General features: G+C 38.4%; 1 protein-coding gene and 1 non-coding gene across 2 annotated transcripts; one reads left to right on the plus strand and one right to left on the minus strand.

Annotated features, from left to right (window-relative positions):
* Positions 1-6,651: 6,651 nt before the first annotated feature.
* On the plus strand, positions 6,652-12,205 carry LOC146929693 (uncharacterized). The gene is made up of 2 exons (XM_085707387.1): positions 6,652-11,084; positions 11,589-12,205. Exons 1-2 carry the CDS (start codon positions 6,698-6,700, stop codon positions 12,203-12,205), a joined length of 5,004 nt encoding a protein of 1,667 aa, XP_085563513.1. The 5' UTR covers positions 6,652-6,697.
* On the minus strand, positions 7,277-7,383 carry LOC146929694 (small nucleolar RNA R71). The gene has a single exon (XR_015009201.1). It is a non-coding gene; the product is annotated as a small nucleolar RNA R71 (small nucleolar RNA).

Raw genomic sequence — 12,205 nt, forward strand, 5'->3', positions numbered from 1 at the left:
TCTAATTAAGAAATTTTTGAAGAAAAGACAATCCAACTTGTCTTATTTTTTGAACTTGGGATTGTCCGGACTATATTTGGCTTCAGGACCCCAAGAGAGTTAAACTCACTAGTAGAGCCTATGAATGTGTATTCATTAGGTATGTTATAAATAACGAAGCATATAGGTTTTAGGACCTAAATGTTAAAGTGATCATAGAATTAAAAGATGCTTATTTCTATGAAGTAAGTACCCCTGTAAATTAAAGAATAGTGGGGGCACTAGTGGGGGTAAACTAAATTCCCTTCTAAAAATTAAGAACTAGTGGGGGCACTATATCTAATCACATTCATGTAATTAGAAATAGTTATGAAAACATCATACGAGATGTTATAGAACCTCAAGGAGGTAAGAAAGCTAAAAGTGCTTAAGAGTATGAACTTGGTTTATACATTGGAAGAAGATTCATTAAGCCTTAAAGAAGCTATATCCTCATTGGAAGCTGAATTATGGCAAGAAGCAATAAACGATGAAATGGATTATCTAGAGTCTAACAAAACATGACACTTGGTTGACTTGTCTCATAGTTGCAAAACCAATCGGTTGTATTTGGATTTGGAAAAGGAAACTAAAACCTCACGGGACGGTTGATGAATACAAGGTTCTCCTTGTAGTCAAAGGTTTTAGACAGAGAAAAATATAGACTTCTTCGACATTCATTCACCAGTCACGAAAATCATATCCATAAGAGTACTAGTCCCTTTAGCCGCCGTTCATAACTCGATAGTACTCCAAATGGATGTGAAAGTTGCCTCTTTTTTTGGTGAACTAGAAGAAGAAATCTATATGAAACAACCTGAAAGTTTTGCGATTCATGGACAAGAAAACAAGGTCTGTAAGTTAGATAATTATTTGTATGGTCTAAAATAAACTCTTAAGGAATGACATGAAAAATTTGACATTCTAATGCTATCGAATGAGTATAAAGTGAATGAAAGTGACAAATAATATTTGCATGATCATATGTCTCTACAAAGACGACTTGCTCATATTTTGATTTAAAGATTCATGTTATGAATTATGTGAAATCATTGTTTATCAATAACATTGACAAGAAAGACCTAGACAAAGTTGAAGTAATTTTTGGTTTCAAGATTACTAGATCGAAAAAAAGAACTTTTTTGATAAATCTCACAAAGTTGAGAAGTTCTTAAGGAAATATTATTATTTCACCGTAAACTTGCAATCATATATTATGATCCAAGTGTAAGGACACTTGAGATGGAGTTAAACAAATAAAACATGCGAGCATCATTGGCAGTCCTTAGGTAAGCCACTGAATGTATTACCGATGTCGTAAAACTCTTGTGCAAGTTTACTAGTAGACGGATGAGAATCATTGCCATGCTATAGAAAGAGTCATGAGGTGCCTTAAGAAGACTATGACTCTAGGATTACTTCATGAGGAGTAACCTATTGTACTTAAATGGTACAAGATATAAGAACATCTTCAGATGAGTATTAAAGCGACCAGTGAGTGCACATTGAGCATCACTGTAAAGAACATCTTCAGATGAGTATTAAAGCGACTAGTGTTTGCATATTGAGCATCACTAGAGGAGTTATTTGTTGAAACAAATGATATTGACTCAGTCCACTATGGAATGAATCTGAGATGAGAACACTAGAGAAAACTAGTGAAGAAGCAAGTTGATAAGATACTTGCTAGTTGAAATCCCTTAGTGGATAAAACCGTTTCCAGAAGTGTTAATTTATTGTGATAGTCTGCAGCTATTACAAAATTGAGAATCGTTACCACAATGGTAAGAGGCGATTATTAAGGCACGAACACATAGAGAAATAGAGAGCTATCTACTCTCAAGAGGAACGGTTAAAGTAGATCATGTACGTACTGATAAAGAATTAGTTAATCCTTTGACGAAAGGAATTACTAAAAAGAAAGTCCTAAACACATCCAATAGGATGGGACTAATGCCCAAAGGTCACAAGTGATGGTAACCCGACCTACAAGACTGGAGATCCCAAGAAATAGGTTCAATGGGTAATAACAAGTCACAAGTGATAGAACATGCTATGTTAAAGGTAAGAAAGCATGATTCCTGCAGCGATAGAAGGATGAGATAATAGAAACTCTTAATGAGATCTATACTCTATTTGGAGTGGAGTACATAGCTACAGGAGTACTCTTGATAGACTCACCTATATGAATGTGGAACTAAGGGCCGGTTCCTATGGGATTCGGGGCAGAATACCTAGAGCGTTCGTTAAAACCGGGATACACGTGCAAGGCCATAAACGCACGGGCTTTTAGAATACACCTTATGAAAAGGTTTGTGTGTGGGTTCTATGTCTGAGATAGAGTTCAATGCTGTAAGCAACTCTTGTTAATCAGAATTTTACTCGCTATGCAAAGGTTCAAGTTGTAGGCGACACCTTTGTTTACTAGCAAATCTTATGGAGACGTTTTTGACGTTATTTATGAAACCATTTTTTGAATTCAAGTGGGGGATTGTTGGAACATGTGTGGAAATTGAGTAAAAAGACTATAAACACAAATTCCCATGTTGGGTAGAACTAGTGTTGTGTGAATTGAAAAAAGTGGAAGTCCCACATCGGATGGAACACACACATTAGTAGTGTTTATATAGTGGGGGTGTGCCTCTAATTAATGGGGGTACATAAGCACTAGCGGTGGACATCGGTCGGCCTCGGACGGTTTTCGGGTGAAAATTCCCAATCCGAGGTGACCGACGGGTGAGAAAATCATACCCATCACCGTCCATTTTCTGCACTCGGTTTGATCGGTTTCGGTTAATTCGGTTTGTCGGTTGTTCGGGTGGGTTGGAACGGTTTGGATGTGGGCTTCGAACGCAAAAGAACAAAAGATTAAAAAAATTCAGCTGCAAAAAATTCAACTTTTTCGCATATTTCATACAGAACAGAACATAGAACAACATTCTCATAACTTCACAAATCACAACTACATTTCATGCAGTACAAAGGACAACCTTTCCATAACTTCACAATTACATCCTTAATAAACCAATGAAAATCTTAGATACAAAAAACAATTAACTATTTACAAAACAAAATAAAAAATAAATGGTGATGGAGATATGAAAACAAATTAGTGCTTCAAGATGTGGAGCTTCAAAAGAAGATCAGAGATGCTAGCTTTGAGTGAATAACAAATCAATGGTGATAGAAGCTTGAATAACAAATCAATTGCATGTATCTTTCACACACTATCAAGATCCAGTTCACCAACAAACAATGGTATTGGAAGTTGAAGAAGATCTGTGAAGAACTTTTAAGCGTTGGCTATGAAACTATGAACATGAAAAGAGTCTAATCTAAGTAGGATAGAAAAGAGGAAGAAGATGAAGAAGAGAGGACGAGAGAAGAAGAAAGGATTTGGGTAGAGAGAAGTGGAAGTGTGTTTCTAGAGAGAGAAAGGGTTGTTGAGAAATGAGATAAAAAAAGGGATTTTATATTAAAGCTAACCTGCTAAACACTAGGAAAAAAAACAAATAGATCTATGTTATCGGTTGCTTATGGGTTTCGATGGGTGGAATTAACCCATCCGAGACCGACCGAATTTACTTGCCCTTAACCGTTTTCTTCAACCCGAATGACCCGTACAACCCGAATGGACCCACCCGCTTGTCTACGGGCCTTTTGGGTCGGCCGGTTTGGGTCGATTAGGCAAATCTTGTCCAGCCCTAATAAGCACTAGAGAAAATATATATTGATATATATTTTATTATTTGGAAATGATAAATTAAATAATTAATTTAATCATTATTAGAAAGTGCTTTCTTAATCCCCAAGTTTTGCTAAAATATTTTTGTACTAAATATAATATATTTTGGTACTCAATTGAGATATTTTTGTACTAGATCTAATATGTGAATTACTTAATGACAAAGTAATGTATTACTTGTTCCCAAAGTTTCTCACTTATTAGTTGTGAATTTTTTCTATAAATAGAGAGCTCACACAGTACATTCCACACACCAAAGAGTTTCATTGAGTTGTCGGGAACTCTTTCTCTCTTCTCCCTTTTTTGACTTGTGTTGACGAGTCTTTCATCTCTTCTCCCTCCTTCGACTTGTTTGACAAGTCCTTCTCCTTTTTCTACTCCTTTCTGTCCCTTCGGAATTAAGAGTGTTCTTAAGACCATAGTCCCTTTTCTGTTTAATGTCCCTTCGGAATTAAGAATGGTCTTAAGTTCATAATCCCTTTCGGTAATATATGTCCCTTCGGAATAAAGAGTACTTTTAAGATCATAGTCCCTATTTGGAATAATAATGTCCCGTCGGAATCAAGAATGATCTTAACGGTATATAAATATTATAACAATATTTTTCTATTTGAGGAGAAATGGTGGTAACACCATATTTGAGTGGTCATAGTACCATATTGATAGTTTGGAGAACTTAAGGGTTAGAATGATGGAAACACCATATTTGAGTGGTCTTAGCACCATAATAGAATGGTAATAATACCATATTAAAGTGGTTTCAGTATTAAAGAGTGGTCTTAGTACCATATTTGAAGGTGTAATTCTCGAACGGTTTTCTACAGTGCAGTAGTTAACCGCACAGTTGTAGCTGGGCTTGTTTTATCCTGGAGGCGGCGTGGTTGATAGTCTACCTTGCACAACTTTGGGTAGTGCCACGAAACGTCTTAAAGAGAGCGACCTGGTCGTGACTCAACCTAGTAACAACTTCGGTAGATAATAGAATTTGGAAATCCAATTACAACAGTTTGGAAATCCAAAAACAACATGTATCAACATCCTTTACTGTCTCGACATATTTCTGAACTGTTGGCCTAATAACATGTTACAAACTTCTTTCCTCGATCAACCTTGTCAATAACCTTCTTAGGGTGTAACCAACGACATTCAGTGAAGGGTGTAACCAGCAACATTCAGTGACACTGTGGCCACTGCTTTTTCAATGCGAACAAAAATATGGTAGCCATTCATTGAACACCTCAAAGTTGAAGGCAAACCCATCTCTTTCTACCATAACTTCATCAAAAATGCATCGTGAGAGATCCATATCCACCAAAATACTAACATAATGGCCAAAAACCCTATTTTGTGTGGAAGTATCTAATGTGAGAGGCGTGCCAATTGTGTATGCAATTTCAAATAAAGTCCGTTCCCGCCAATACTATTGAGGAAACTCAACTAGTCGTATCTAAACTTGAGCATGAGTTTGACGATGTGAACAAATATTGAAGTCTTTTGTCCATTGAGAGTGACGGAGGACCCCCGACTTGAGGTTAATAATGTGGGGAGCCCAAATAGTGCGCAAATCGTTGTGCGAAGCAAAGGTAAATTCAGAAAATCCTCTTTCAAGAATATCATCTTCTAGCGATTTTGATGAAAAGTGCTAGTGCATTCTTCTCATAACCGTAAGACACTGATGACATTCTGTCATTACGTAATATTAGGGACTTATTGTGACATTTTGATAGAGTTCTCATGCAATTTTTACTGTTCTGGAGTGCAAAAAGCTTAAAATTTGAAGTCTGTTCGAAGGAAATCGCGCCACGCCAATTTCAAGCCGTGCTGCGATTTTTGAAGCAAAAATACACACTTCCTGTAAAGGGGAAATCGCGGCACGCCAATTAACAAGGCGCGGCGCGATTTTGATGGGTCAGGCCCATGACTTCTATAAATACTGCACTCAATCTGAAGAACAAGGGTGACGATTTTGGAGAACGAAAGTGCGATTTAAACACCCAGAAGGCTGCAGCGGAGAGGATTTCATCATCTCTAACCCAGTTTATGTATGTTTTAATTCTTTCATTGATTATGCTATTTGTAAACTCAATTATGAGTAGCTAAATCTCTTAGAGATTAGGTCGGAGATGAACCTATGTAACCCTAATTGATCATATGTTGCTGTGAAACTCTATTACTTATTAATGATATTCTAGTTTTCATTCAATTCAATTGTTCTTACTGCTTTTTATATCCTGATCAAATATAAACATGATTTTGTGAGATCGAATGACTACTGACCATAGCTTTCGACTTAGACCTAATTGAATTGTTCTAATAAACATGGTTAGTCTAGGAATGGATAATCGTTTGTTAGTGATATTAGGTTAACGTGCTTAAACCTTTGATGATTATTAGACCACCTAAGGAATTAGGGGCTGTAGTTTAAAAAGAGGGTCCTAACTCAAGGGATTGATTAGGGCTAATTTGTTAACTATCGTGAAACTAGAGAATCATTAGTAATAATAGGTGCAGTAACCAATTAGGGGAAACATAGAGGATTCGAAGACCTGATCTCATCTCTCTCCTATTTTCTTAATCAAATCTTTACTTTTTATTTGATTTCTTAAAATCAAACCAAATCTACTGCCTAGTGGCAAAACAAAATAAACTTTTATACATCCGACTTTTATAACGAAATTGAATAATTGAAGTTAAAAACAGTCCTCGTGGGAACGATATTTTTACTACTTCGATAGTTATTGGTGCACTTGCCAGAGATCTATCAAGTTTTTGGCGCCGTTGCCGGGGACTGTTGAATTATTTCAACAAGGCAATTACGTTATAATTTAGGGTTTTTGCAATTTAATTTTCTGTTTTTTTTATTTTTATTTTTCTGTTTTTATATTCACTTGATTACTTTGCGTGGTGCAGTGCTACTAAGGTATTTTGCTGTTTATGCGAGGTAAACAGAGCTCTGACGACTTAGAGTACGATCCGGAGATTGAAAGAACTGCTAGAGCACTTCGGAAAGCTGTCCGATCGCAAAGGTTAGCTCAATCCGTTCCACCGGGTGTTCGAGAACAAGTACCGGAGCAACTCTCAAGTGAATCTGAAACAAATTCTTCTCCTAAATCTGCAACGATGGAAGGAGAAGGAGTTGTACCACCAAGACCTAAGCTTGGAGACTACGGGTTAGCCACTCATCGCGGTCAACTGACCCACACTTTTCAACCAGCTAACCCCGTAGCGTTCGACATCAAGACAACTGTCCTCAATGGTTTGAGGGACAAGCAATTCGATGGGACTGAAGCTATGAGTCCTCATGAACACTTGAGCCGTTTTGCTGAAACCTGTGAGTTTTGTGTGCAACCAGCCACCGTGACTGAAGCACAAAAGAAGCTAAGGCTGTTTCCTTTCACCTTGACGGGAAGAGCAAAAGATTGGTTGCTAACAATTCCAAACGGGACTGTCCAAACATGGGAAGAGTTAGAGCTGAAGTTCTTGGAGAAATACTTCCCTATGTCTAAGTATTGGGACAAGAAGATGGAGATCTCTAACTTCAAGCAAGGAGAAGGTGAATCATTGTATGATGCTTGGGAGCGATTCAATTTGCTTCTCAAGAGATGCCCTAATCATGAGTTCACCGAGAAGCAATACCTCCAAATCTTCACTGAGGGGGTAACACCAAACACTCGAATGTTCTTAGATGCTTCCGCGGGAGGTAGTCTCAAAAGTAAAACTGATCATGAAGTTCAAGCTCTAATTGAAAACATGGCTGGCAATGAGTATCGTGATCAAGCTAAAAAGAAAGAAAGAGGAGTGTTTGGGGTGAGTGAACAAACTGCTATCCTTGCTAACCAAGCAGCTATGAACAAACAAATTGAAGCTCTAACTAAGGAGTTTCAAGGCTTCACTTTGGCTCATAAGCAACAACAAGTGGCTGCAATCAAATGTGACTTATGTGGTGAAGAACATCCAAACGGTGAATGTGTTCCGGAAGGATCAAGTGAAGAAGCTAACTTCATGGGAGGATATCAAAGGCAGAATCAATACTACAATTCAGGCATTAATAAGCATCCAAATCTAAGCTACTCAAACAACAATGCTTTGAACTCTCAGATGCTAACTCCTCCTCAACAACAACAAAGGAAGCCATCCGCTCTTGAGGAAACTATGATGAACTTCATGAAGATGACTCAAGGCAACTTTGAAGAGATGAAGAAGAGTCAAGAAGCTGAAAGAAAGAACAATGAAGCTTCTAGGAAGATGCTTGAAACTCAACTGGGGCAATTAGCTAAGCAGTTGGCTGAACAAAACAAAGGCGGATTCTCAGGTAACACTAAAGATAACCCTAAGAATGAGTCTTGTAATGCTATTGAACTGAGGAGCAAAAAGGTTTTGACACCTTTGGTTCCAAAAGCTCCAAAGAAGGTTGATGAAGTAGTTGAGGTGGAGGAGAATGATGTAGTTGAAAAGAATGATGAGGGTGTAGTTGAAAAAGAAAATGATCATGGAGAAGTTGAAAACGAAAGGAAGAAAAAAATAGAGGGAGAAAAAAGTGAGAGATTAATTGATGAAGATTCAATCTTGAGGAAGTCGAAGAGTCAAATTTTGAAAGATGGAGACAAACCACAGGTTATTCCATCATATGTGAAGCTTCCATACCCTCACCTTTCGAAGAAGAAAGAAAAGGATGAAGGCCAATTCAAGAAGTTCATGCAACTTTTCTCACAACTTCAGGTAAATATTCCTTTCGGTGAAGCTCTTGATCAAATGCCGTTGTATGCTAAGTTCATGAAAGACTTGTTAACCAAAAGAAGGAAGCCTAAGGATGATGAGAACATAGCACTTTCTGAGAATTGTAGTGCTATTCTTCAAAAGAAGCTGCCACCTAAGCTGAAGGATCCTGGTGCTTTTACTATCCCTTGTTCAATTGGACCGGTAGACATTGGAAGAGCTTTATGTGACTTGGGAGCAAGTATAAATCTGATGCCTCTTTCAATGATGAAGAAGCTTAAGTGTGGGGAACCAAAACCAACAAGAATGACCATTACTTTAGCTGATCGGTCAATCTCTTATCCTTTTGGTATACTTGAAGATGTGCTAGTCAAGGTTAATGACTTGGTATTTCCAGCAGATTTTGTGATCTTAGATATGGCTGAAGATGAGGATATGCCACTCATTCTAGGAAGACCTTTCCTTGCAACTGGCCGTGCTTTGATTGACATTGAGAAAGGAGAGCTAATGTTGAGATTCCATAAGGAGCAAGTAGTGTTTAATATATTTGAGGCCATGAAGCACAAAGATGAAAATCCCAAGTGTTACCGGATTGACATTGTTGAAGAAATAGTTAAAGATGACTCTTGTGAACATCAACCAACACACCCTCTTGAACGTGCAATTGTGAATTCTATAGAAAAAGGTGAAGATGATGAAGATCTTGAAGTAAGTGATTGTGTGAAGCAACTAGCAGCAAGCAAGCAAGAGTTGGGTCCGGTAAAAACAGAAGAATTAATGGGTAAGAACTCTATAGATGCCCCTATTTTGAGTGGAGAAGGAGAGAAAAATCCAGAATTAAAAGAACTCCCTTCTCACTTGAAATATGTTTTTCTCACTAAGGATGCCTCTAAACCAGTAATCATCAGCAATACCTTGACACCTTTGGAAGAAGAAAAATTGATGAGGGTGTTAAGAGACAATCAAGGAGCTTTGGGGTGGAACATTTCTGATTTAAAGGGTATTAGTCCAGCTTATTGCATGCATAAAATACACATGGAGGCTGAATACAAACCGGTGGTTCAACCTCAAAGGAGACTTAACCCAACAATGAAGGAAGTGGTAAAGAAAGAGGTGCTGAAGTTACTAGATGCAGGTATGATCTACCCTATCTCAGATAGCTCATGGGTAAGTCCAGTTCATGTGGTACCCAAGAAAGGAGGAATGACGGTGGTAGCAAATGAAAAAAATGAATTGATACCCACCCGCACCGTCACTGGTTGGAGAATGTGTATAGACTACCGGAGGTTGAATACCGCAACAAGAAAGGACCACTTTCCATTACCATTCATGGATCAAATGATTGAGAGATTGGCTGGCCAAGCCTTTTATTGCTTCTTGGATGGGTATTCAGGGTATAATCAAATTGCAGTGGCTCCGGAAGATCAAGAAAAGACTGCCTTCACTTGTCCATTCGGTGTGTTTGCTTATCGAAGGATGCCCTTTGGGCTGTGTAATGCGCCGGCAACCTTTCAAAGGTGCATGCTTTCCATCTTCTCTGATATGATAGAGAAGAACATTGAGGTATTTATGGACGACTTTTCTGTTTTTGGTAAGTCTTTTGATCAATGCTTGTTCCATTTAAATGCTGTACTTAAAAGATGCACCGAAACTAACCTTGTTTTGAATTGGGAAAAATGTCATTTTATGGTAACCGAAGGTATAGTTTTGGGGCATAAGATAAGTGTTAAAGGCATTGAAGTGGACCAAGCTAAGATAGAGGTTATAGAGAAACTTCCTCCACCAATCAATGTTAAAGGAGTGAGGAGTTTCTTGGGGCATGCCGGTTTCTATCGGCGGTTCATAAAAGACTTTTCTAAAATTTCCAAACCCCTCTGTAACCTCTTGGTCAAAGAAAACGAGTTTAATTTTGACTCTGAATGTCTAAATGCTTTTTCTTTGATTAAAAACAAGTTGGTAACTGCACCAATAATCATTGCACCCGATTGGGATTTACCTTTTGAACTTATGTGTGATGCAAGTGATTATGCTGTTGGTGCAGTCCTAGGCCAACGCAAGAACAAATTTTTTCATGCAATTTACTATGCAAGCAAGGTTTTAAATGAAAATCAAGTTAACTATTCCACAACTGAAAAGGAATTGCTTGCGGTAATCTTTGCATTGGAAAAATTTCGTTCTTATCTAATAGGCTCCAAAGTCATTGTTTTTACAGATCATGCAGCTCTCAAATATCTCTTAACAAAAGGGGATTCAAAGCCTCGACTGTTGAGGTGGATCCTATTATTGCAAGAATTTGATCTTGAAATTCGTGACAAGAAGGGAGTCGAGAACGTGGTAGCTGACCACCTCTCAAGGCTGGAGAATGACGAGGTAACAAAGAAGGAGAAGGCCATCAAGGCCGAGTTCCCCGATGAACAGCTGTTTGCTATTGGAGAAAGACCTTGGTTTGCTGACATGGCAAACTTTAAGGCCGGCAACATAGTTCCTGATGATCTAACCTACCCTCAGAGGAAAAAGTTCTTCAAAGATGCAAACCACTACTTGTGGGATGACCCTTATCTGTTTAAGGTAGGTACTGACGGTTTGATTAGACGTTGTGTTGCAGGTGAGGAAGCACATAGTATCATGTGGCACTGCCATAGCTCAGCTTATGGAGGCCACCACAGTGGAGAAAGAACAGCTGCAAAAATTTTGCAAAGTGGATTCTGGTGGCCCACCCTTTTCAAAGATTGCCACGACTTCGTCACAAGATGTGACAAATGCCAAAGGACAGGTAATATATCAAAGAGGAATGAAATGCCCCTAAAAGGAATCATTGAAGTTGAACCATTTGATTGTTGGGGTATTGATTTTATGGGACCATTCCCTCCCTCTTACTCTTATCTCCATATTCTAGTCTGTGTTGATTATGTCACAAAGTGGGTTGAAGCGATAACATGTGTTGCTAATGATGCCAAAACGGTTGTCAACTTCCTTCAAAAGAATATTTTCACTAGGTTTGGAACTCCTAGAGTATTGATCAGTGATGGGGGGAAGCATTTTTGCAATAATTTTCTTGAAAATGTGCTCAAAAAGTATAACATTAAGCACAAAGTTGCAACTCCCTATCACCCACAAACTAGTGGTCAAGCAGAGGTTTCAAACCGACAGCTGAAACAGATTCTGGAGAAGACAGTTGCGTCAAATAGGAAAGATTGGTCTAGGAAATTAGATGACGCACTGTGGGCATATAGGACAGCCTTTAAGACCCATCTTGGGTTCTCACCCTATCAGTTAGTATATGGGAAGGCATGTCATCTTCCAGTCGAGCTGGAACATAAAGCTTATTGGGCCATTAAGGCCTTGAATTTTGATCAAGTAGCCGCTGGTAAGAAAAGAATTTTGAAACTTAATGAACTTGAGGAGATGAGGCTTAGAGCGTATGAAAATGCCCTCATCTATAAAGCCAGGACAAAAAGGTATCATGACAAAAACTTAGTGCCTAGGGATATTAACTGTGGACAACTAGTTTTGTTGTATAATTCCAGGTTGAAGCTGTTTCCTGGGAAGCTCAAGTCAAAATGGTCTGGACCATTCTTGGTCAAAAGTGTGTCACCATATGGAGCTGTTGAACTAGTGACACCTGAAGGAGATCGAAGTTTCAAAGTTAATGGACAAAGAGTTAAACCATACCTAGGTGGCGACCTACCCAAAGGAAGGGTGGCACTCATTCTGAAGGACCTCTGA

This window comes from Medicago sativa, chromosome 4 (assembly GCF_051527215.1).
Source record: "Medicago sativa cultivar Bolivia chromosome 4, Bolivia_mono, whole genome shotgun sequence".
Lineage (NCBI taxonomy): Eukaryota > Viridiplantae > Streptophyta > Magnoliopsida > Fabales > Fabaceae > Medicago > Medicago sativa.